Genomic DNA, 26,692 nt, shown 5'->3' with positions numbered 1-26,692 from the left:
TCGGTAACAGTGAGCTCTGCTGACAGAGCCAGCGACGCCAACACTGACAGACAAATCCATCCTGACACGACAAAGCGTTACACAATCAAACACTGCAATTCGCAGCAGAAAAAAACAACAGGCTGTTCTAAATGCAACCGTATTGGAAACACACAGTGTTCTTTAACCTCCCGTTTGCCAAATGAGGAGAAGACCACTTACCATTGCCTTGGAGCAGCATTATGGAAATTAAATGCAATACGTGGCCTTTGGCGGTGTTTAAAATAAAACAAGGGGGCAGAACCACGCTGCCCCACAGCAGCAGCAAGAGCTGCTCCCCAGCTCTTCTTCCAGGCCTGGAGCTGGCGGCTGTGATGCTCTCCACCTCCCTGCCCTGCAGGGAGTCCTCGTGTGGCCAGCATCACCTCAGGCACGATGCCGTGGCCTCCTTCATCCCCCAGCTTGAAAAGGCCATCGAACCTCACGGGGCTGTCCCAGGTTTCACCACTACGGTGACAGCTGGTTGCCTGCCCTGCAGCATGGCCAGGACCTCCAGGATGCTTGAAGTTTTGATCAGGGGACAGTGAGGGGAAGAAAAAAAAAAGAAGAAAAAAAAAAAAAAAAAGAAAGAACCCAAGGGAACGGCATGGAGCTGGGACAGGGGAGGGTCAGGCTGGGGGTTAGGGAAAGGTTCTGCACCCAGAGGGTGGCCAGGCACTGGGACAGGCTCCCCGGGGCAGCGGTCATGGCACTGAGCCTGACAGAGTTCAAGAAGTGTTTGGACAATGCTCTCAGACACACGGTCTGGTTTTTGGGTGGTCCTGTGTGGAGCCAGGGGTTGGACTCAGTGATCCTTGTGTGTCCCTTCCAACGCGGGATATTCTGTGATTGTAAGATTCAATCCAACAATTTGTAGTTCTGCACAGCCCCTCAGCATGGAGAAAAAAAAATAGAAATGATCGAGGGGAAAAAACAACACTGCAGGCCTAAGGAAACATCGCTCTTTTAGCAGAATTCTGGAAGCTTAAGAGATCTGTTCTGTTTATGTTGAAGACAACTCTTGTACGCTTTCCCCATTCACACCAAAACGAACTAACATTTTTCATAGATGTTAAAGCAAGCTCTCTTTTAACATTTCCCCCTCCCCCCAGCAAAACATTTTGCCAAGACCAGCTTCCAAAAGAAAAAGGTTTAGATTAAATCCTTTAAACAGGTCTAAAAGCCAGTATTTGCTTCTGGGCAGCATAAACACACCCAAGGATTTCCTATCAGACCCTGTCAAAACACCATACATATAAATCCCTACAGAGATGCTGTTTCCTAATTTCACCCCTAGTTTGGAACATGGCCAAACACAGAAACATAGTATCTGGAGTAGCTGTCATGAGGAAAAAGCTACTTACTGAGTAACTTCTTTAAAATAACCTGAGCAGTTCCTAAGAAATGGAAGGCATGTGACATGCTACAGAATACCTTCACCTAACTGATTAAAAAACACTGAAAAAAATCTCATCTGACAAGAAGTTCCTCCCCCTTCCCCAGCCCCATCAGATCTGTTCTTCTTGCTTCACCCTTCTGCAACACAGTGCATCACTGCACTTGCCACAGTGACGTCAAGCCTCTGCAGAGGATTAACCCCAGAGTATTTCTCACCGTACTGCTCCTTTTGACACCGAAACGCGTACATAAGGATATATCTATAATATACAGAGAGAGATGCCCTGCTCTGCAGCAGCACCGGACCCACAGCAGGAGCAATTCTGGCAACAAAGCTCTGGGCCAGCCCCAGGAACACCTCCAGACATGGGAGAAGACCACGATGTGACACCAGCTTTGCACCACGGTGGCGATGCCGATTCCTGTGCCTGCTGCCGTGCACAGCCAGCCACGTAATCCCCAAATCCAGTTGTGTACACACCAAAGGGTAAAATTACACCACTGGCTCCTGGCTGATCTTGTGTTTTGGGAAGTCACAAGCATCGCTGCCACTGGCACATCTGTCAGCCCAGGGAAATGATATCGATGAGACCATCCGCTGAACTCAGGCTGGTGTTTTCATTACAGCGACTCGTCGCTGGGACTCATCGCTGTCCGCAGGGGCTCCATACCGGGAAACACATTCTCCTCAGGCTGAAAAGATGGAGAAGGCATAGCCTTCAAACGCACAGCTTCAAAGCTCACTTCATGGCAAAATAAATGAGAACACCTCTATCAGAATTTCCAACATGAGTGTTTTTAAAGAGGAGCTTCTTGGCATAGACGCCTGTTACCCAGGATGTCAGTACCTAACTGTTTGCAGGCAGCATCTGCCCTGACTTATCTATGAAGTTTCACAGACATATCAGGCCATCACCCCTTGTGCTTTCAAGCCCAAGACTTATCTTCTTGTGACCTGTTCCTGTGCTTCGTTTCCTGAGAAGGGTCCCAAGTAATCGGATGACACCATCCTCCCTCCTCGGTTTGGGTTCATTTTGCAAATGCTGCTTGCCCACGACAACAGAGACTGGAGCATGGCTCCAAGGAAACGTGGGGAATTTAGGAAGCAGATGCAAGTTCACGCACACCTCAGACCAAACTGCAGCAGCTCCCAGGCATGGGAAGTGACTGCAGACTTGTCCCTCCGTTTGCAGAGCCACAGCTAGCTGGGTGTTCCCCACCACAAGCATTTTCCTCTGATGGAAATGCTCCACAGCCCATGAAAGGAACATGTCCTTTGAAAGCTGGAGCTAATTCAAGCTCCAGACTACTAAGCCCACCAACAATTAGCATCCTAAAGCATTTGTATCCTGTCTATTCCCAGAATAGACATATGATAAATTTTTTGCTGAAGGGTCCTGATTCATGGAACTGTAATTCATTGAGAAAGTCCTGATTAAACTACTTCCAGCAGGCTACCGCCAACGTCTGCAAGCAAATAATTGATTTTACACACGTTTACAAAGACCAGAACCATCTGTAATTTCCATATGCTTTCTCACCACTTAAAATCAACCAGTCAAGGCCAAGCAACACAGGTGTAGATGTTAAACTTCACACAGGTGGGCAAACCCAATGCGTTCATTCTCACCTCGGACACTGTGACAATACATACACCCAACGTGTAGGTAGCTATCAAATAAAGTTCTTCCAAAACTGCACCAAATCAACACAGCATCAATCATTTTCTTCCACAGGAGAAAAGTGTGCCAGAAACGCCTCTTCCACATTTGTCCCCAGCACATTCCCACCAAGGTATCAACACAAACCAGCTCCTACAAGTGCTCTGCCACCTGGATGTTTCTCCCACCCAGCTGTGGGATTCGTTTTTCAGTGAGAGCAAAAAACGTAGATTGAAAGGTCCCGTTGCCCTCTGGACCTCCAGCTGGGCCATGCGTTTTAAATAACTGTTTACCTTGGTTCCATCTGAACAGTTACACAAAATGAAATAAGGTTGAGACAGTCTAGTCCAATATGTGACAGCCAAGTCAAGCACAATGGTCTCTTGGAGGTGGTACAAACTGCCTCCCAACCTGGAGCAGGAAATAAATCAGACTGATCCCAAGAAACAGCTTGTCTGCAAAACGGGAGGTGCTTGTACACATCATTTGCATTGTTCATGATCTCTGTAGTCATCCATGTCCACATCCGAATCAAAGAGCGAGTGTCCAGTGTAATCTGTGTCAGGGGTATGAGAAATACTGTTCCCTTCCTCATCAAATGTTTCTGTCCTTGAATAAAAACTGAAGTCCTGCAAAGGGGAGTGAGTCTTGCTTGCTTCACTGCTTTCTTCGGATTCATACAGAGTGTTATCATCATCATGGTGCCACTCTGGCCAGAATTTCCTCCTTATTCTTTCACAATACATAGCAAGGTTAATCAGTTCACCTGCAACACAGCACAACAGACTCTAGTAAATACATCCAGCCAACAACACTTTAACTCGCCAGCCGATGCAGGAACATAGTAGCATCGTTTGGAAATAAATTGTGCAGGTGCTTTCCAAACAGGTAGCACAACCTTGTTTCGAAATGGCAAGATCCAGTCGATCCTCTCAGTGACTGCTCACGTAACTTAAAACGCACACAATAAGAAAGGTTACACTGAAATGAACATAAATGCATGCAGCAAAATAACTAGCCCAAATTCAACATCTACAGAAATAAATCAAGACAAGACACTAGTAGCGTAAGATTTTCGTATCAAAATTCTGGCTTATTTAGCAGGAACATGGTTTCTAAAGACAGGATTTGATGCTACATAGGCATTCCATTCCTTTATTAAAATCCAGTGAATTTGGATGTTGGGGGCTTGCACCACCAGATGGCAGCGTTGTCTGCAAGGTAAGTTCAGGGGTCTGCTTTTTGTATGACTCGCCTCTGATGTTCCTAGCCCCAGGAGTACGTTATGCTTCATGTTTATATACATACATATTGTATGCTTAGAGACAAGAATTTATGAGAAAACTTAAATAACAGCATATTAGAGGGATTATTTATGCGTATATGGAACCTGCACTCGTAATATAACAGCCTGAGTAGCTGGATGGGTACAGAGAATCATCCATGCTGCTTGGGCATTTATATCATTTACCATTCATTTACCATTCATTTCTGTGAGAAACAAAATAGTTCAAACATCATTTTTTCCTGAAACCCATGGACCCTTCAGAATTCTATCTGTCTCCTCAGACATCAAGGGGAAGAACTATATGGACTGTATTAACGTCCCTCATAAAAAATCTCAAGTGTATTTTTTCCTCCACTCGAAGTGCTAGTATTGGGCGAGTCTGTGCCTCCAAAGAGGTAGCCTTAGTAGCTACTACCTCTTGCTCAGAGTAGCTCTACAGATCAGATTCATTCCTTTTACAGCAATTTCACATCCTTTTCCTCCTTAGTTCTTTCCCTTTTTCACACTGTGTGGCTTTATCCTGCAGAGGTATGCCAAGATGCTTCCACCAGACTTTCACATGCCTATACCGCTCTACAAAGGAAAAAAGAAGAAGTCGGGGCAGGAGAGGGAGGTATGTTGGTTTCCAATTCATGCAAAAACACAGCGACTCCAAAGCCAGACTGCAATCTTTTCCTTGCCCAGCACCCTGAACAACAAAAAGGCTCTAATTGCACTGGGACAACAGTACTCGCAGGTCTACTGTCAATGAAAACTACTCAGTTCAGCAAAATTTGGCTCATGGCTTCTAATACTCCACCCAGCATTCATTCCATAGAGGCATTTGGTCTTTGCTATGTTAAACAGGCAAAAGATCAAGTACAGGAACAGAAACAGCTACCACGCAGAACATTAAAGTGAAAACAAACAAGAATTTTAAGAAAAAACAACCTTACAGGGTATAAATGCTACATCAAAGGCAAGAACAGCCTATGATGCAGTTAAGTGCTCCTGCAATCTTCAAACCTCCTTACAAAGTGCTCCAAGTTTAAACACAGCAAATGCCACCAAGAGTTCTGTTGTGTTTTGTTGTTGATGTTGTTTTCCTTTGTCAGAGATCACTTAAGACCTCTTACCTTTGATTAGCCTCTCTGGTCTGGTCCCTGGCAGTGTCCACATTGCCTGTGCCAGATGCCCAAAAACGGTGGCATCAACAGTGGAAAGGTTTGGTCCCATAATGTACTTCTTGTCACCTGTAAATACAACAGCAAACGTTTCACTGGGGAAATGTCAGTGAAAATCTGGATTTTTCCCCAGTTAAATCTTTAACACTATTTTTATGGAACATCATTTAGTTGAAAAGATACAAGGGTTCAAAGGCAGGGATTCAATACTGATTAGGGTTCAAAAGCTGATCCTGGGGCTCAGTAGGTGAAATCCATTCCTGCAGCTTCCCCGTGTACCCACCACTCCTGTAACCTGGCCAGTTACAGAGCCACCACCGGCCAAGGGAGCACCTCCACTCACCACAGTAGGCAGTGGATACACACCACACTAGTGCTGCATTTAACACCTTCTCTGCAGGAAGGAGATGCTTCAAAACACCATTTTCTCCTTTGGTAGAGACCCAAAATTGTTCAGTCATGGTTCAAAGATCACAAATGCACTTGCAGAAAGCTGATCAACCTGTGTCTCTCGTGAGCGCAGATCCAGTTGCAAATTATCCATCTGACTCTACAACAAGAGTGGTACCCAAAGCTTCCCTCTCCCAGCATTCGTTCAGGCTGAAACTGATGCATCTCTAAGACTGACAGCGACTGCTCAGAGCAGATCTGCATCTGCAGGAGAGGCAGGAGACATACGAGGACACAGCAGATAGAGGAGAAAGCAGCAGACACAGCAGATAGAGGGGAAAGAAGCCGTGGGCAGGAGCAAACAGCCTGGAGTTTGGAGTGAGCTTGCCAAGGACCTCTCACCAGGTGACATCGCTCTGAGGACTGCCACAAGGCTCTTCCCACTCTCTGCCCCCAGCTCCATCCCAACACAACATGACACGTTGTGAAAGGCACCAGGATGAGTCCTAGAGAATCCTCTCTTCACAGACAGGTGTCCCACAGACAACAAACGGCAAAGCAGGCCCTCCCCACGCCACCCGGACACATCCCACTGCTGCAACTTCACAAACTGAGAGTGGGGTATTTCACGCTCAGCTCCTCCAGCCTCCGTGGGTGGGACTCATCTCCACGTTTGCCATCTAAGAGGCAGGCGTCCTGCTTCAGCACGTTGTCTGGGCACCCCTCAGGGAGGGCAAGCACCTCTTTGAGTAGAAGGGGCAGCATCCCACGTCCTGGCAGGACTCATATATCCATGACCTGAACAGGGAAGCCAGGATAAACCCAGCCCAGCCATCCAAAATGCAACAGACATGATGCTCCCCAGGACTAAAGGGCCACCTACAGACAGCTCAGTGCAGTGCCTATACCAGCGGCACACGAGATAATCAACATCTCAGGCTGGCAATCCCACAGACTGGCTCCCTGCGTGGGGAGCTGAGAGCAGTGGATGTCCACCTCCTGCAGGCAGCCTGGCTCCCGCCTTTGCCTCTCCCCAGAGATCTCCAGCTCGAGGGCACCTTTGTGCCCATTTATCTCGCCAGAAGACTGCCCCAGAGGGCCCAAAAAAGGGACCAGCAGCTCTCCTCACACACGGCACCCCCACCTCCTGGCACTGCCTTCTGACTGGCAGGGACCCACGGCACTCCGGGCGCACAGGCAGGGGGAACGGCAGCCACGTGGGGCTGCCCTGCTCTGCAGGAAGGACGCGTCTGCCCTGCACACCTCTCTGGGCACCCAACTGTCGTGATGGTCCCAGGCAGCTACCACAGCACACACAGACAGTAACTAACTTAGACAGGGAAGAAAATCCTCTTTCAAAGAGGCCGTTTGCAAAAGGAACATCCAGTACCAGCTTGCTGCCTCAGCGCAGGCATTAGCCCCGCAGCAAAGAAGGCAAGCAGGGCACAGAAGTGAGACACGAGGCATTTCAGGGGTCAGGTTAGATGGCTGCCTTGGCCCTGCCTTGGCCCAATGTGCTATAAAGTGTGAAATGCTGTCCGAAATTGAATTCTCCAAATCCAGTTATCCCATCTCCCCAGGACATTCTTCCCTTGTACAACAGAAGCTGCCTGTAATTGAGCAGGTTATTAAACGTTAGGGTTATTGAATGAGCTTAGAAAAACTGTCCAGCAGTGAAATACAGCAAATTCTGAAGTACAGCACTACATAATCTGTTATCCCTCTGTACTACAACGCAGCAAAGCAGTGCTCAGGAATAAGGAATAATGGTAACTTCCTACAGCACGTTGGATGTAGTAGTAAAACAGAGCTAACTCTCTCCAGCTCTGTCACAGTTGCACCAACCTATACCTGAGAACTCCGTACTGGGTAAATGTTATGGCCTTCCCGTGTTTACGTGCTGCCCTGCATTCATCCATCTCAAGCACAGCTCAAAAACTGGTCCCCAAGCCACAGTTATGGGCTGTGCAGAATCCCATTTCAGCTGCCAGCACGAGGAATTTAAGGCTGCTCAGCCGGGTCTGAGGCTCGATCCATAACGAGGTTATGCGGGGAAGTAACTCTGCCACTTAGACCTTGCTGCAACAACGGCAGGCAGCGAGAGCGGAACCATCCCATCCCCTCCAGGCTGCCACTTTTAACCTGATACTCCTGCTGACTGACAGTAGGTCGGTACTTGCAGCTACTTCACATCACAGGCATCCTTTTTAAGCTCTTACCATTACCCTTTAATTAACAGTCAAAACCTCAACCGCTTCCTCTCCTGGGACAACCCATGGGCACACACACCTGGTGGGGAACCTCACCCAGGTTTTTGTGCAGGCACCGAGCTGACCGAGGGCCCTGTCCTGCCCCGCAGTGACTCAGGAGAGCCTCCAGCCAGGCTGGAAGTCCCTCTCCCACCGCCTGTCCCCAGCCCATGGGGGCAGGCCCCTGGATGCCACGGTTATCCAGGCAATCAAAAGGGCAAATATAATGCCTGTACACCGACTAATCTGACAGCCATTTCAGAAGCAAAGATGGGAAAAAAGTACAATATTCAGCTGATAATGTTGTAAAGTAACAAGAAGATAGCGGGTGCCCATCGAGGCTTTAAAAAACACAGGCAGACCCAACGTTCTCATCAATAACCTGGAACTGAGCGTTAAGGCCCTGCTGGTAGCACATGCACCACAGAATAAAAAGCAGCTTGGTGGCAAAAAATGAAGGGCAGTCGCAGGGCTGGCAAACAGGGCCACAAGCAGCACACACTGTGCAGGCACACGCGGAGGTGTAGGAGCAGTGGAGAGAAGGTCTGTCCAGCAAGTGGGAGGATGAGACGATGGGGAGGGGAAAAAAAAGGCACATTTTTTTTTCCCAAGATTTGAAGAAAACACCTTACAGAGAAGCTTGAGGATTTCCAGCCATTTTTCCCAACAAAACCAAGAGCGAGATTAACAGTTTGATTACACCATTTATCTTCACAAGGAGAGGCCATGGGCCACCTAGGGAGGGGAGGAAGAACTAGCACAGGAACGTCTGCCTGAAGGCTGAGATCGGGCAAGCTCTGAACTGAAACTGGACAGCTTTTGATGGTGATTAACACCTGCCACCAATTACTGATGAACACAGTGGCATCTCCACCTCCTGAAATCTTCTGATTAAAGCTGGATGCCTTTTGGAAAGACCTGCTTCAACCAGAAGTGAGATGGGTGCCTCAGGACAGCAACCAATCCGTAGAGACCCGACTGGATGATTCAGTGACCCGTTTGAACTCGGAACTATAAACTTGAGCATCAGTATAGGCTCCAGAGTTGAAAGGAAACAAATAAATCTGGGAACAGACCAAAAAGCAATTACGGAAAGGCAAACATTGTAACAGCTGTACCTGGAAAAGGTCTTGGCTGAACAAGCCCCTCCTGGCAGGGCCACCTGCTGCTCAGCCTCTCCAGAAGATCATCATGGGGATCACAGGGCAACCAGCTATCAGCAGATTGCAACCGAGAAGCTCAGTGCAGACAGCTCCAGCTCAGCCTTCAGCCTGAGCTACACAACAGCAGTGAGGCTCATGTGGTTCTAGCTGAGTGCGGGCATCCACCCATGTCAACCAGCAAACCTAAACCCCTCCATTTTGACAAACCATCTCCTACCAACAGCTTTGAATAAAGCTGCTCACATCAGCCAAACGCAGTGAAGTCCTGCTCACCAAAGTAACACCTACAAAGGACTTTCAAATGGCAGCCTCACAATAACCCGTCATGTGGTAATGAGTCCCACTAGGAAAAAGAGATTCCCCCAGATTATATTTTGGGGAATCTCTTTTTTCCTAGTTAAGGAAAGATTAATAAGAGGTTACATTTGCCAAACTGAACACTACGGTTTCCTGAATTCACACAGCAAAACGCTCATCCATAACCACAGGCCACATTCTGCTCCTCTAGATACAGACAGCTGGTGCACAGAGAAGAAACCCACCTACCTCTCTAGAGAGGCAATTTGGTAACAAACAGCAAGGAAAGGAAACGCATTCCCACAGGAGTGAAGGTGGCACTGAGGGACAGCAGCAGCATGGCCTCCACCTACTGACAGAAGTTAGCTCATCCGTGCGACCAGGCTGCCACACACGGGCGACCTCACCCCGCAGGCTGTGCACAAGCAGAAGGTGAATCATTTGTTGTACGTTACCCAGGAGGCTCGCTAGAGTCCGCATGTCTTTCTCCATCAGCGTGTACATCTCCTCCTCCGAGAAGCGGCCGATGCCGTGGCCGTACATCTCCCGCTTCACGATCCCTTTGGTCAGGTGGCAGAGAATCCACTTCAGCAGGTCACTGAGGGGGCCGTACACCGAAATCATCTTTTGCGTCTCATGGAGGTTTTCCACCCACTGGCAATAAGCTAGAGTCCTAGAAGGATGCACAAAGCAAGCTGTAAGAGTGCAACGCCCAGAGAGCCCCTCATCACCCTGCAAAAGCTCCCACAAGGGTCAGACTGCCTTAACACTAGATGCTCTCTGTCCCGATGGAGAGCTAGCGCCCGGCGAAAGCAGACCTTGGTGCACCTCCGAGTGGAAGCAGAGAAACTTGACTTTGCAATACTCGCGAGCACCGCCCCGGGTTTATTCACTCGTGGCTTCCTTTAAGTAAATGTGACGTTCACGTTGAAATACAAAATAAGCTCTACAGAATTTTGCTAACCTCACAGAACAAAACGTGGTGCCAAAAGGACTTATTAGCCAAAGATGACCGACTGCACAGACCTAGGGAAAACAAAGAAAACCAGAGAAACCAACCTCTCCCACCAACCTGTTCTCCTTTCTTGCTTTCTATGACAACTTACTCTATACTGCAACTTAGTCAAGCAGCAACTAACTTTGCACCAACATAAATACTGTAGCACTGATTTCTCAGATCTCTGCTCTCTTCAGAGAATAGCAATGGCACAACCTTTACCAAAAAATAATAATAAAAAAAAAGAAACTAAAAAGGTGGTAGTTATCAGGTTATTTTTTTCCAGCATTTTTTCTTCTCCTAATGATGATGTTGATCTTGTATGAAATACACTTCTAAAGGCTTCTGCTGTGTTTCAGGCTGTACTGCAGCTTTATTAAATGGCAAATGCATTATTTCAAAAGGTCTTTTCATCAAAATTTGTCTTACCAGCTATATGTTTTGTTTCCCACAATAATTTTTGTTCTTTATTAATACTATAGGCAAAGAAATCATTTGTTGCTGTTGCTACTTTAACGTTTCCAATACGCAGCACCATCTGACACAAGATATTCTGAAGAAAGAAAAGACCATACAACTTGTGACAAAAGTTCAAAGGATACTGAAAGATGGGCCAAAGACATCCCAAAGTAGACATGACAAATGTTTGAAGCCAACGGGGTCTCAGAAACATTGGGAATGTATAGCCATATTCCATTATATTTTTACAAATTTCCAAACTGAAAAATTTAAAAGTAGGCTTACGCATTTGAGACTGTATGAAAAAAGGCTCATGAGATATGATAAAATAATGAAGCTAGATAGAAAAGCTGGAATATCAGAAGTTGCAAGTTCACTTATGTAAAATATTAAATGGTGTTTAATAATTAAATGTTTCCATTTCCACTATGATCGGAGCTCATTTGTTTTGGTTCAGAATATGACTTCAGTTTTATCATTCTACATATTTCTACTTGTGTGTAATTTCCTTAGTGCCTATATGGATCACCTAATTCAAAGTAAGAGAAAAAAAAAAAAAAAGGAGGCATCTCCTGGAAAACTCCTACTTATTTTTTTAAACCTGCATGCCTTATCAAACTCCAGCACATCATGACCAGAAGGTGAATTCAGCACTACCATCAGGGAGAAACTACTTTTGCACAATGAAAAAATGCTCCAATCTTTACATTTCCACAAATCCCTTATCAGAATTACTAACAATATGAGGCAAAAGGAGCATATTTGGCATAACAGCTGAAAAAAAAATCCACTTAATGCTCAAATTATCAATGCTCTCAGAAAGGATGAAAGGCATTTTAATTCAACTAAAAGCTGTCCCCTGCAGGACAATGTCTTCTGCTCAAACTGATTTCATTAAAGCCAGTAACAGTGAGGCGATGGTGCAAATGCCTGCACGGCAAGGACCAAAAATGTACCTGCTTTGTTTCTGACAGCTTTCATCCTCAGCAGGTTTCTCCACGACCTGTTGTGCTGTATCAGTATGACGACAGCACCCCACTGACGGTTCACATACCTCGGTGCAGCTCTTCGAATGGAGACGTTGCACAGTCCTTAGTGATCAAAATGGGTGAATCAACCAACGTTTTGGGGCAAGTTTCAACCAAACCGGGTTTGAAACAAAACTAGATTTAGAAAGGGGCACCAGAATGAAATGGGGAACATGAAACCAGCAAGCACTGGAGCAACCAGGTACTGAAATAACAGAAGCATCAACTTGGGCTGAAAGATGTGCTGCAAAACTGCTTTGCCCCAGGAACAGACGTAAAAGGTGAAACAACTTAGGAAACATGGGAAGAAAACTCGGCTGAAAACCTAAGGGCACTTCATAAAGCAGAACATTTCAGTAGCTGTGTTTCACAGGCCTGGGAAAGGACACAGGCCCTTGGATGGATACTGCTTGGAAGGGGAAGAAAGAGCCTGGTCTTGATGAGAACATCAGGAAATAATTACAAGTATTATCTACATCCATCAGATATTAATTATACTTTTTACTTGAATAAGCTGAGAAAAACCTGCTCTCCAATAGCACAGCTGCACATCTGGCTATGAAGACCCTCATCCCCCAGCATGGATCTCCTCAGCCTCACCCAACCACTCTGCGGCACAGTTTTAGTTGCCTTACGACAATGGGGCTCACCATACAGAAGAACAGCAGGAGAAACGTGACAAAACAAAGCAAAAATGCAGAAAGGAGACTCTGCTGTAGTATTTTTGAAAAATCACGCCAGTCACACATGACCGGCCGCCCCTCCAGCCCTTCCAGGACTATTATTCACTCTGACTCCATCAGCGAGCTGGCACCGCACCAACTCATCAACCATGCCCAGGACAGCTTTAATTTCATGAGACAGGACAAATAAGGCTTCCCACAAAGCTAATTAGCCTGTCCTACAAAACAAGAGTACATTTCCCTAACGTTCACTTGCTTGCTGTGGGGAAGAAGGTCTTTGGGTTTGGAAGAGGCAGATACCAGATGAAGAGTTAACAACCCGGACAGCGATGCAGGAAAAGCAGAACGGCACCAGATTTTGGTAATCCCATCCCAGCTAAGTCATCAAGCACAATCTTGGATGCGTGCCTGTCGCTCTGAGTGAGTAAAGTCGTCGTGTCCCAGATCTCAAATTTATGTGGGCAATGAAGGCAGCTCAACAGACAACCGCTGAGTTTATGCCTATAATTTTATGGTTCAGAGCACACAAAAGCACAGAAAAAAGTAGGCTTGGATTTAGAGGGACAGCTAAAGGTACTTTTAAAACTAGCTTTATGGGCACTTTGTTAAAATGATTATATTCAAAGGTTGATAAAATCAGTGCTTCCCACCAAAACATGCTCCTCCACATCCAATTCCGCCCATCGTTCCTCTGCTTAGACTACATTAGTACAGCATTATAAAAATTACAAAAAGTTAGGAAATGCCAGAAATCAGGTAGTCTAATTCAGTATAATTATACATTTTAAACTACAGTTAGTAGTTATGTGATGCCATTTTAAGTATTGGCCTGAACTCAGCATTTCAGGTAACATTAGCTTTTCTGTTAGCGCCAGCACATCTGTAAAATCCTGGAGTATAAATAAAACAATAATGCATAAAAAAATGCTACAGAGGTGAAGCAAATCTGAAGTACAAATGTAACAGCAGCTCTGGCCTCGATACATAAATCAGGAGAAGAGATGGAGAAAGTGACTCATCAGCAGCAGCTTGCCTGATTATCCCCAAACTAACTGAACTGAAAAAAATATCAAGGCAAGGGGAGATGCTGAAAAGGATTCAACCTGGGGGTTATTTTTCCCATCCGAATCCTGCACAGAGTGGAATTTCTTGATATACAAAAGGATTATAATAAATTCATTCCACAGTCAGCTGTGGACACCTTACCTGCTGTGTGACTTCTCAGGGGAAATGGCTTTTAAGCCACCAGTGGTATTCAAGCCTTGTCAATAAAGGTGAGATGTCACTCGTATAATTGCCTTCATGTTAAACATGTATTACGTTCGATACATGGCAAATCTGAGTAACTATCAAAGTCAGACTCACTGGCGTTATCGTACCAAGCTCTTCCCATGCTTCACTCATCACATGTGTGGTATTTACGTGGTCTTCTTGAAAGACAAAGCAAGAAATGGATAGATTTATGCATGTATATATATTTATAAATCACTAAGGTTGTGTTTCACAACACAGCTAATCCAATTTAATGGGTTTATCTGGTTTCTAAGGGCCCATGGGTCACTGCTGGGTGCGGAGATGTCCCAGGACAAGCCTTCAGAAGATGACAGAGGTCTGCACACAGATCGAGGACCTCAGGTCAAAGCCTGGCCCCTGAGGCGCAGAGCTGGTCTGCTCCCATCTCTTCCTGCTGACTCAGCCTCACCCCCGCTCAGGTTAGGAGGTTTTTTCCCTTTGCTGATTTAAACATAGCAAAAGGCTGACAATTATAGCTTTCTCCAGGGACAGAAGCTCCAGCACCAGCCTCATGAATCTCAGAGACATGCTGTAATCCCAGTAATAAAATGGGTACACTCAGTCACTCGCTGGCTCTCTGCCTGACCCCTGCCAGGCACTGCAGCCTGGGGTAGAGTCCAGGTGGCTGGAGGCTGATGTTCACAACAGCCCTACACTGCTCTCAGCTCCAGCCAAAGCAGCAATTTCCACCTTTAAGAGGCACTAAGCAACCAGAGCTGCTGCTGAAGATAGGCAATTAGCTCAGCAAAAGCTAAACGTTTCAGGAGGAGATGCTGAGCACCCACCAGGATTAGCTCCATCCAGAGACAGCACACCACAAGATGTTCTCTGCTTCTTCATTCGATAGATGCACTACAGTATTACTTATTTATGATGAAACTACTTTGCATGCTGCTGGAAACAGAACTGTATTAATCACAGTTTATATTACTGCTTTGGAGGCTTGAGTTTATAAACCTTACTCTGCAGAAAGGCCATCACTTTCACAAGTCCCTCGCCAAGGGACCTGGAGACATCACAAATGAACCCCGAGCTCCTGGTGGGAAGTGGGAAGCACCCACGTTCAAGCACCGGTGTGAAGGAACGTCACAACCATGAATGCAATCCTGTCAGCTCTACACAGCTATGGCCTGATATTATCGGCGTAGCTACAGGGTGGTCAGGGCTGTTATCCAGGAATTACAGCAGCATGATGCTTCACAGCTCTGGCTCAGGGTTTGCCTAGCAGAGAGAACCAGCACGGTGGAGTAAAAATCCTCTGGTACAGCCACCCAGCAAGGACACACAAGACTTACAGCTGGACCTTTCACTATGCTGCAGAAAAAAAAAACGTCCCCTAGGAAATGTGAGGGAAACTCACCTGTGGGACTGAATAAAAAGGCAACAGGGATATGCAAGCAGGTGCGCACATTCTCATTTCTATTTCTTCTAGCTTAGTCCATCTATTTCAATGCCTTCTCCTTGCTCCTTGTCCCCCATACTCTCTATTTCATGCCCAGCAGTGCTGAGTCTGCTCAGTGGGAGTGTGGATGGACAGGCATCAGCTTCACAAAGGAAGAGCGATTTAAAATTGGGACACTCAAAAGCCGTACAAGTTTGTCATCTGTAATGTTACATTTAAAGCAGTTAAGTCCACAGACCATGAAACAAACAATATACTTAGGCAAGGAGATGGAGCATTAGGGGATTAAAAGGCCTCATCTTCCCTCTGGCTGCTACAGTAACTGGGGGAAAAAAAAAAAAGAACAACAAAAAAATCAGGTTTGCAGACAACAGGTGCCTAAGAGCTGTGGTCAGATTTTTGAAGATGTCACTGCAGATGGGTATAACCAGTGAACGTCACACTTCTGAGAAGGCAGGGATTTCATTTTGAAACCACATCATCTCAGTCTGCCTACTGAATGCTACATTCCTTCCCAGGAACACTACAAATGGTTTGAAGAACTATACGTACACATGTTCACATGTTGCTGCTCTTCTTCAGCAAGGAGATGAAAAAAGGAAAAGAAGATGAAAAAGAGGGAAAAAAAAAAAAAAAAAAAAAAAGGTAAATGCATTCAAGTTAAATCACACATTTTTTGGAGAAAATAAAATGCTGTTTGAATGCAAGACCCAGTACAACAGGAATTTAAGTGCACGCCAGAAAGCAAAGTTTGGAAAAAGCCTTATGCCTACTGAGGTACCCAATGCAACATCCAGGACACCACATCCCCCTGCTACTTCTGTGGATCCAGTCTGCAAAGGACACTTAAAAAAGCACTGAAATGAAAAGTCAGGGTGCAGGAGGAGGAATAAAAATAAAACAATAAAATTAAAAAATCATAGACACTATTTTCAAAAGCGTCAGTAAAACGCATAGAATATCAGCAAAGTTATATTTAGGTTTTTCATTCATATCTATACTTCAGCTTCTGAGGATACCACAGCTAATACTGTATCCTTATCAACTGGCACTGCTGCCAACAATACGAACAAGAATATTCTGTTACAGGAAAGGCAATAACCCACACTGCAATCACACACACAGGCAATAGAAAACAGTAAGAAAACAACATCTTAGCTTCACTCCAAATGCTGGGTATTGTTTTTTGTTTCCCCTCCCAAACCTCACGTGTTTGCAGCCATCTTGGCTTTGCTCCTTATTAATCAGGCTGTTGCCACATGGAGGTCACACGGAAGAGGACAAACAGCCCACTGCTGCTTCCTTCTGCAACGCCGACTCCTTACCTTGCCTACACATCACTACAGCTCTCAGGGGAGCTACTCCTGACTCATACTAGCATAAGCAGAAAGACGCAGCAGCCTTCCACAGTGAGAAGTGCTGTGAAATTAATAATTGGTAACTGCAATAACCGCGAGACACAATAAGCATTCCCTTCCAGACAAGAGCGCAGGTGCAGGTCTGACAGCAGAACACAACCAGCTTTTCCATGCAGGCTTACCAATAGAAGTGCTCCTCCACCATTTTTGTCACTGCTCTGGATACAGCTCGTTCACGTGGACCAAGGTTTTTATTTAAATTCACTCCGAGTTGCTCTTCCAAAAAGTCAATAATGAACTCAGTGCCAGATACTTTTTTGTGATTGTATTCAATCCATGGCATTTTTCCTTGAGGGGAAAGTTTTCCATCAAAATAGTTCTACAAAAAAAAAGCAAGTAAACAGACAAAAAAGGCCCTTCAGATTCTGTTACAATGAGAATAAAGCTTTTTTAATACCTTTCTGTGTTTTTAAAAGTAACATTTTTTAATTAATACTCAAGATTAACTGTATCTATTCAAACAGAGCAGCAGCTTCGTGCAATACCAAAATAGTTATTTCCAGGTCCTGCAATGTCTTACAAGCTTTCCTATTAGATGCCATGTCATTTAATATTACTTGAGTACCCGGGATATTTAAGGGGTTGGAGATGCTCAGATCTCCCAGAAGATTGGGTCTGTCGTTCTAAACAAGTTTTTAATCGCAGTAATCACACCTTAACTTGGCTCACACACAGAGCAGCACTTTTTGTATTAAAATTACGTTATAAATACTAATTCATTACCTGTCTCAGTAGTGCACTGTCTCTGAGGATAAAACACAACCATGAGCCCACAATGAAAGGTGTATCATTATATAATTCCTTCACTGGGCAGGAGGGAAATCTGCCTTTACATGTGCTTCTGCAATTTCCTAACAAATATTTACAGACAGGGTCGTTACAGTTGGATCTACAAGAGGCCAGCTCCACTGCTGCGCACAGCACGAGCACACTGCTGAATACCAGTACATGTCCTCAGAGCAGCACTTGTATGGATGTATTAATGTATTAATGTATTTTCTCCATTTTCCAGCTGGAGAAGGTGAAACAGAGATGAGAGAATTTATGCCTCATCTAACAAACAAAAGAGGAATGCCTGGCTTCCAAAATGTGATCAGATATTTGATCTCAATTCTCTCTCACTTCTGAAAAGCAGGGATACAAGGCAGAACTTTTTTTCTTCTCTTGCGCTTCACTGCCTCGTGTCCTGTTATTTAGCAAAAGAAAAATCCTAGCTCAAGGGTTAGCTGCTCTCAGCTGACCTGTCTGGGTCTCAAACATTTACCCTGCACAAATCCCCTGAAGTGGGGTTAAGGTCACCGTGCAGCAAGGAGCACACACCAGAAGGTGACTCCCGCTCGGCCTGAACACACTGAGCACACATCACCCTGGCTGCCACTCAAGACATGGATGTGCACACCACTACCAACGTGCGCCCATTCCCGGAGGCTCATCCCTTTTGGATCAGAGCAGAAGAAATGTGTAACGCTGCTGGGAAAACAAAGCCTTCTGGTCGCAGCCTTTTCCGGGACTTCTGCCCAAGCAAACATTACAGAAGGAATACCGGGTTATACAACGTCTCCTACACTGCATCCATGCCAGCATGAACAAAGCAGCAGAATCCATGCTGCCCACACGTGCAGGTGACTGCCCTGGTCAATGGGAGAAACACTGAAACTGCCCAGCGCCTGAAACCAAACAGAGAGCATTAAGTCCACAGCCCCTTCGGGATGAGACTTCTCTTCCTGTGCACAAACACTGATGTCCGGCAGGAGATGGTGGACTTGAAGATGTGCCTATCACTTATCGCAGTTACTGTAGTCCGTATCATTTGCAATCCAGAAAAAGCAAGTTTTTATTTAGCCACACGATTCTTCAGGCACGCACTCACACACACATATAAACACACTGTGTAAAAAGCTAGTACTGCGCTGATATTATACTCTCAAAAACACAAACGATGGCCTAAGTCATTTTAGGAAAGTTGGTATGGATAAACCTAAAAAAATTCTTGCAGGATTTTCATGTTTTGTCACACACAGGTTATCAAACAGAAGGGGAAGCATCTTTCAGTGACCTGAGGAAACCTTGATCTCTGGACAAATCTCGCATTATACTGTTCTTGTATCCTCTGTTCTCAAGTGGATATTTTTAGGCTTCAAACCTCAGTATCCTTATGGCTGCTGCTAATTGCCATCAAATATTTATCATTTTTCCACTTGAAAACTGGTCCAGCTGCAAAGCAGGAAAGCTACGGTATTATTATTAAAAAAAATACCCTCATACCTCATGGTACTTTAACCTGAACTGCAGGCTACAAAGCAACTATAACAAGAGCTCCTGAGAACATCACTTACAGAGGAAATTACAAACCAAGCAGCACAGGGCACTTCTGGGGTAATTTTCTAGTGCTCTCCAGAAGAAATTAGGCTCCACATTTTCAGTTATTGTTGCTTATATTTTACTCTCCCTCATGTCTCTTCTCATAGAGAGCACCATCTTCACAGCCCCGGTATGAAAACATCATGTTTCTGATGTGCTAACGCTCATCAGATTATGTAAATGTTCAAATCTTAATATTCACAAGGAAATACAGGAACACCCAAAAGACTTCCACAAGCACCCAGAACGGGTTCCTTTAAAAATAAGCTTTATGAAGAAAAGTATCAAGTGTTTTGAAAATACAGCTGGGTAATATCACAGACCAGCCTGAGCAGAATGGGCTGAATGATTTCTGATTGAGAATTTGCACCTAGAAAGGCAGCTTCAAGGAAAACTAAGCACATTATAAGAACACAACTGTTTGGAGAAATCCAGATTAGGAAAAGGTGGGAGTCCCTTTACTTCATTCCTCTTGTCTTCTGACACACCGTTAAAACATTTTGTGCAACACACAGCATGTCACTCAGTATTTTAATATACTCCAGTAAAGTCAAAACACAAGGAATCAGAAAACTAATAGCAGACGGAAACCTCTGCTATTTGTTCTGATCAGAAACAACTTTCTTTTGCTGTTTTTTTGTCACCCAGCTCCATGTTCCTCCCTTCTAAGCAGCCCCTCCCCAGGAAGCTGATGGCCTTTCTTGCATCTCCCAGGCTGTTCTCCCTCCCCAGACACCCGGCACAGGTACCTGTGGTAGCTACCACCGCTAGCTCCTGCAGAGCCAAGAGCTGCACCACTCCAGCTCACGGGGTGCCCAGGGAGCTGCAGCGTTCACCTGTAACTCAGTGTGACTGCTGCCCCTATCAGCTGCATGGGGTACGTGCTCCCTTGGCCAGGGCTGGGGGAGGCCACACAACTCAGACAGCAGCAGAGTCTCCCCCACAAAGAACTGGAAACACCACAGGGGTGGTGGCCATGGACAGGGCGACCAGGACGGGACAGCTGCAATTCCATCAGATGAGAGGCCTGTTGGTGACCTGCCACCAGGCCACCCAGCTTGGGCAGCGACTGAACAGCCTGACAGGAGGTCCATCAATCGTCTCTGTCACCTAGAGCGGCCTACAGGTAACACAGACACAAAACAAATTCCTCCTGCTCCTTTATGGCTTATCCCTACGGTCGCTCCTACGCCTTCCCCCACTTGTATGAGCTGCAAGCAGCACCACATTCCTAACACGATGACAAAAACAGAACCTACCTCCTTCAGACAAGAGCTGTGTCCTCAGCTCATAAACTTAGCTCCACTGACCTTAGGCCTGAAATCCTAGGTAGGGCTGGTAACCCCACAGATGCTGAAATTATTCATAAACCAACACTCTGACCAACAGTACCGGACATAAAAAGGGAAGGAAAGCCCTGTGGAAATCCCTCTCTCTCCACAACGCCAGGTGGCTGACTTGTACCCAGCACTAGCTTTCCAAATGACTCCATCCTGAATCACAGAAACGTGCAGCGTTATCTTCTGGAAGTGATCATAGCCTGCGACAGCCATCTTTTACACGGCAGCTTTCCTTAACTACTCCCCAGCAGGGCGATTTTAATCATTTCAAACCTCTGAACTGCATAAGCCGCTATTAGAGAGAAAACAGACGTCGCCAGGAATAGTTTTCCCTTCAGATGTGCAATTTCTACTGAAATTACTCTGGTTTAAGAAGCAATGTGCATTAAGGCCTCCTGGTCCAACGACACATTCAAACTTCAGCATCTTTCAGGTTTCATAACCCAAAATGAGGAAAATACATCCCATGGTACAGAAATCCCCCCAGTCTATTTCCAAATGCTCTGAAGTATCTTATTCAAGTTTCATTACATCTTAAGGTAATGAACATTAAATTTCATGCTTTTAAAGACTTAAGCAAAATGTACTAATTAGGTTTTCTTTCACTTCCAATGTAAAGGAGCTTAACTACATAGGAATGTGAACGAATATCAACCCCAAATATGAAATACAGTTGTTAAATGTTTGGTTTTCCTCTGCAAAAGACTGATCAAAATATTCTTCAGAGCACCTGGATATGCAGAAAAAAAAGTGACTTGAACCCATCTGGGGTGAGCACGAGGTGCTTGAGCCATGGCTCAGGCTCTTGGAGACACAGTAAAATCCCAAACTTACATTGCTTGGGGAAAAGAAAAAAGAGAAAGAGAGAGAGAGATTTCTTCCACCAAAAATCCTTAGATACAACCTAAGATACAACAGTAATTATGACATCTGAAATGCCCTTCAGTGCTTTACACAAACAGCAAAAAGACCCGTCCTGTGTTCCAAAGAGCTTGTCTTCTGCACAAGCTGCCTGGTGACATCTCATGGCATCACAGCTGAACCTTGACATTAACAGGCAAGACAGCAAGATTGCGCTCTCCTGCCTTTCCCTCACTGGAGCACCTTTGGCTTCGTCCCCCAAGGGAAGCTGGCATGGGAGGCACCCAGCCACAACCAGGCAGCTGTATTCACAACATGGAGAGCAGCCTCGTCTTCCCTCACGAGAAGGGAAGCACCGGTGATGTGAGGTGAAGCAGAAGGGAGGCACATCTTCCTAGGAGAGCACTGGGGGGAAACCCTGTGCACCACCAGGAAAACAGGAAGCTGCAACTATTTATTCTTGTTCTCTTTAGCAAGGCACAATTCAAAGACCATATAATACCACGTTTTAGTTTTAGTGTATTATTTAGCATTACATAAACTATGAGCTATTTTCCTACTCTAGTATTTCCAGCCAAGTTAACTTCCAACATTCATTTAGCTTTACGAATTAAATCTAGAGCTGTTCTAGACCAACTTCATCCAAGTTGTACCTTTAAAGGTTATATTGCAAATTTAACCGCAGATAAAAAAAAACTTTGATCTACCCAGCCAGTTGTATGGGTACATCTCCCTGGATGAGGAAGACTAGGAGGGGAGGATGCCTGCTTGCTATTTAATGCATTTATAGGGAAAGGAAAACTGTACAAATGTACCTGGTAGGGTAAATCAGCCATCCTTAAGTAAGTTTCCATTTTCAGACAGAAAGGGGATAGACTCGGAACACCATTGTTAGGCCTCGAAAACTGATGCAGTATGATAGCATCTTTTGAATCAACCTCTTGCTCTTTCCTGTCAAAAACAAAACAGAATTTAAAAACCGCAAAACAGGCGCATCATACACCACCAGCACATTAAATACACAAAGGAGAAATCCTGGCTGAAGGGGAACACACATCCTCCCGTAATGGACTACTGCATTTTGTTATTATTATTATTATTATTCGTTGGATCTTGAGCCACTAAAAAGCACTTACAGTGCTGCGGCAGAGAGGCAGCTTGGCTAATTCCAGATCAGAGAGGAGCGAGAGCCCGGCACGGCGCGGGTGAGCCAAGCCCACGCACAGCGCGGGGCAAACACGAGCCCAGGCCCCGCGTCCCCGCGCAACCCGTGGCGGCGGGCACGCACCTGCCCTTCGGGGGTGGTGGTAAATGAAAAGGTGGGTGGCTCCGAGGCAGGGCCACACAACGGCCGGGCCTCCACACCTCGTCCATCTGGTAAGGGCCATGAGCGTGGCCATCCGCTGCCAGCGCTCTCAGCACCGTTTTCACGCCGGGCGTTGTCCCGCACCGCGCTCACGGCAGCCCCTCTGCCGCACCCCCCCCCCCAATCCTCCCATTTGTCCCCCGGCAAAATGGGAAATCCTTCTCCCCCCCGCTCCCCTCGGGGCACCCCGCATCCCACCCAGGCCAGAGGGCTGCACCCCCAGGCCCGCCTGCGGCCCCCGAGCCCTCCCGGCGCAGGGAGCCGTAAAATGGCTCCGCAGGCCGCCCCGCTCCCCTCCGCCGCCTCACCGTATGGCCAGCAGCTCGTGGAGCAGGTAGGCGGCGGCGGCCAGCAGGGCGCCGCCGGTCAGGTACAGCGTCTTCTTCCACCACGAGTCGGAGCCCAGCGCCGCCATGGTGCCGCCCGCCCCCGCGCCCGCCAGCGGGAAGGCGACGATCTCGCCCCCATAGAGGGCGGGCGGCGGCTCCTCGGGCCCCGCGCACCAGCCCAGCGACAGGCTGCGGTTGCGGCTCAGGTCCGCCACGCAGGAGCGGGGCGCCGCCAGCCCGACCCCCCACAGCATGCTGCGGTCGGGACCCGCATCCCACGGCGCCCACCGGCCCTGCCCGGCCGAGCCGGGAGGCTCCGCCGGCTGCCGGGCCCCTGCCGCCGCTGCGCAGGGCGGGGGGGGCGGCGGCTGCTGCTGGTACTGCTGGTACTGCTGGTACTGATGCTGCTGGTACTGATGCTGCTGCTGCTGCTGGTGCTGCTGCTCCTCCTGCCGCTGGTGGTGGCGGTGCGCGGAGCGGCCTGCTGAGGGCACCCGCGCCCGCCTGCCGCTGGGCTGGGCGAGGCTCGCCCGAATCGCGGGGCCGGCCGCTGCCCGCGGGGGTGGTGGGCGTCGCCGCCGTGTCCCCCAAGGGCCTGCCGCCTCACCCTCGTGTGTCACACCCGTGTTTGGGAGAGGAGACGCCTGCCATCAAAGCCCCGTGCCCGACCGACACATGAAATAGCGATACCCTTTCCCAAACGCTCGGGATCGCGTGCTATTTTTCTGTTATCCTGGTGCCCGATGAGGTGACCGAGCAGAACACATCCAAATCATACAGTCATAGAATGGCCTGGGTTGGAAGGGACTTCAAACACCCAGTTCCACCCCCTGCCATGGGCAGGGACACCTCCCACCAGACCAGGTTGCCCAAAGCCCCATCCAGCCTGGCCTTGAGCACCTCCAGGGATGGGGCACCCACAGCTGCTCTGGGCAGCCTGTGCCAGGGCCTCACCAGCCTCTGAGTGAAGAATTTCCTCTTAACATCTAATCTATATCTTCCCTCTAAATGTAGAAAGGTACAGAAAAAGAGCAACAAAATGAACTCAAAACAAATACCTCAGCCTGCGAGGCAGCACAGTTCTACCAGCGTGCATGTGGGAGCGCAGCAAGCTGAGGGCTGCCCCTCACCTCCGGCCTTGCTGCTGCTGCTCTGGGGCTCCAGGGCCACAAGACGCCGCAGGCAGGACTTGTCTTCCTCTTGTGCAGAAGATCCGTGGCCCTGTGCATCGCACCAGCCCTCAGATGCTGACAGGTGCCCTTCTTCGGGTTACTATCACTGACCAAGTACTTAGCCCTTCATGAAATGCCATGCTGCACACACAGCTGCTCCAAAAACCTTCCACAAGTTAGATATTTTATCCCATTGCTAGAGGATACAAAAGTGACCTCATCCCACATCCCACAGACTCATCCCACAAATGGAAGAACCCGCACTGCCCAGCAGGGCATGGAGTGAGTCGATGGCCAGGGCTTTGTAGACACTTTGCCTCGGGATATGAGGCAGATCAGAAGAGCAGACGAGGAAGAGAAGAGCCCTGAGCTGACAGCATGGCCGTGCAGTAAGCTGTGGGGTTCAGGTCTGTGTGATGCCTTCTCCAGGTGACAGCGGTGAAGTTTTCCATTTTGCACTGTTGGGCAACATCAGTGACTGCTGTCACTCACCAGGAGAGATGCTGTGCTCAGGACACTTCCCTGCAGTAGCTCCTTTCAGCTTTTCCTTTTATTTCCCACTTTTGGGTAGTTGTTTACTGGAGTTCAGCAGCCACAGAGCCCCACGTCTGACACAGAGTGCCTGCCCGTGCTGACACCCCACTCTCAATTAACAGGAGCAGAGAGGTCCCAGGGACCTGGCAAACCTCACTCCACGCACCAGGTGCTCCCTCCAAACCTCTCTGTGCTCCTTGGCCTTCATCCTTAGCGAGCTGGTGGCAGAGCAACTTCTTCACAGCTCTGGGGCCGCCCCACGCTACAGACGATGCACAAATAGCAAAGTACGAGTGGGAAGTGAGAGCAGGAGCAGTTTCATGCCACAGTCAATCACTGGCAGCATGAGTTTTGTTAGGGCAGAGAAGAGACAAAGAAGGAAAGCTCTTTTCTCCACTACAGCACCTGCAAATCTCAGGCTGAGGATTTGTTTCAAGTGGCAGATAGCCCAATAAATCTGGACTCTTGCAGGTTGGTGGCCAGTCTCAGCTTTTGCTGCTGCAAAGAAACTACATGCTGTGGTGCAGATAAGAGCGATCCAATTACAGATGGGATCTGAGCTTCTGGGAGGGCAGGGAAAGGCCTTGGGCATCCACATGGCAGCTGCTGCACTTTCAGAGGCAATCGAGCTCTACTAAAATCTGTGTCTTGGATCAGTGACAGCACAAGCGGCAACAAGCTGTAAGGGAGAGGAGAGCGGGAAGGAGGCATTAAGTCCTTTACCCCTCGGTGCTGCCCTGGACAAGGTAAGCAGCCCTGGTGCTCTGAAGGAAGCAGTGCAGTTCATGCTCAGAAGGTCAGGGCTTTGGGTGGCTACTCCAGCTCCTGCCTTTGCTGATGTTCCGATGGTGTACGTGTAACCACCATGCCAATTGTATGATTCTGCGGTTGTCTCAGGTTTTGGAGTGAGAAAAATCAGAACAACTAGTGGTGCACCCACGTGTCTGTGTGGCTGCAAACCCGCACCGACAGCAGCGCAGCCCTGAGCAGTGATGCATCACACAGGGCAAAACAAGATCTAATATGTAAAAGTGTCCATTTAGCAGCAGTCTGTTCTAAAGGAAGAGAGACTAATAGAATAACACAAGCAGATATTTCCAGTTAACATAAATCCAAGCCTACTTTGTTACATAGCAAGACAAATTTTTCCTCCACCAGTATCCTGAAGGCTGCTGTTTCACTTGGGGACAGGGAGGCACTAGTAAAGGCATCAGCTTTACTGCGTGCTGTGTGTTGGTATAAAATTGTTGTTCTTCGTTGCACTCCTGTTTTTTTTTTCTGTGGTGCCTCTGGGTTCCCTGTACCTCTTAAAACCTATCCATGGTGAGCACGACGGGCTGCCCATGGAGCTGCAGCAGGCATCCAGCCAGCACAGGCTTTGCACAGAGCTGCATCCCCAGCAGCTGCCCCGTGCGTCTGGTGCCTGAGAGCTCACCAAACTTCTCAGAATCAGGTATCATGGAATGCCTCTCCCTCAGGTTTGCTGTCCTGTAATGTTGCTGGTCAGTTTTGGAGAGCAGAGCTTCTCCTGCCACGTCTTCCCCAGAGCTGTGAGAAACAGAGACACCCATTTGCTGCTCATCTCCCACACTGGTAATGCCCACGGCTCCTGCCCTCTCTTTCTTCCCAGTGGCCATAGCTTGGGCAAAGTGGAGCTTTTAACAGCTCCATTAACTTGTACAGATTGTTTTCAGCTTATTCCCGAGGCTACGTGGTGTTAAGCAATCTTTCTGCTCTTGGGGCACTTGGAGGAAATTCTCCTGCAAACGCTGCCCAGGGATGCTCTGCCCGTAGTGAAACCACCGTGGGGTGCTGATGTGGG

The 26,692-nt window shown here is 47.4% G+C and overlaps 1 protein-coding gene across 1 annotated transcript; it reads right to left on the bottom strand.

Annotated features, from left to right (window-relative positions):
* Nucleotides 1-1,121: 1,121 nt before the first annotated feature.
* Nucleotides 1,122-23,563, bottom strand: FAXC (failed axon connections homolog, metaxin like GST domain containing). Its single transcript, XM_035321280.1, has 6 exons — nucleotides 23,144-23,563; nucleotides 22,285-22,420; nucleotides 17,030-17,226; nucleotides 10,083-10,300; nucleotides 5,481-5,597; nucleotides 1,122-3,843 (listed from the first exon to the last, which is right to left on the bottom strand). The coding sequence occupies exons 1-6, from the start codon at nucleotides 23,416-23,418 to the stop codon at nucleotides 3,560-3,562; spliced, it is 1,227 nt and encodes a 408-aa protein (XP_035177171.1). The 5' UTR covers nucleotides 23,419-23,563; the 3' UTR covers nucleotides 1,122-3,559.
* Nucleotides 23,564-26,692: the final 3,129 nt, after the last annotated feature.

This window comes from Oxyura jamaicensis, chromosome 3 (genome assembly GCF_011077185.1).
Source record: "Oxyura jamaicensis isolate SHBP4307 breed ruddy duck chromosome 3, BPBGC_Ojam_1.0, whole genome shotgun sequence".
NCBI classification, from domain to species: domain Eukaryota; kingdom Metazoa; phylum Chordata; class Aves; order Anseriformes; family Anatidae; genus Oxyura; species Oxyura jamaicensis.
The sequence above is the reverse complement of the archived record's forward strand: the minus strand, read 5'-3'. Positions and strand labels throughout refer to the sequence as shown.

What these genes read in the sequence shown, in the direction of transcription:
- FAXC (XM_035321280.1), bottom strand. Translation starts at nt 23,418, where the DNA reads ATGCTGTGGGGGGTCGGGCTGGCGGCGCCCCGCTCCTGCGTGGCGGAC. An exon ending in GTGGAGGAGCACTTCTATTG is followed by an intron (nt 10,301 to 17,029) that starts GTAAGCCTGCAT and finishes GCATCCTTCTAG; the next exon opens with GACTCTAGCTTATTGCCAGT. An exon ending in GACTCTAGCGAGCCTCCTGG is followed by an intron (nt 5,598 to 10,082) that starts GTAACGTACAAC and finishes TTGTATTTACAG; the next exon opens with GTGACAAGAAGTACATTATG.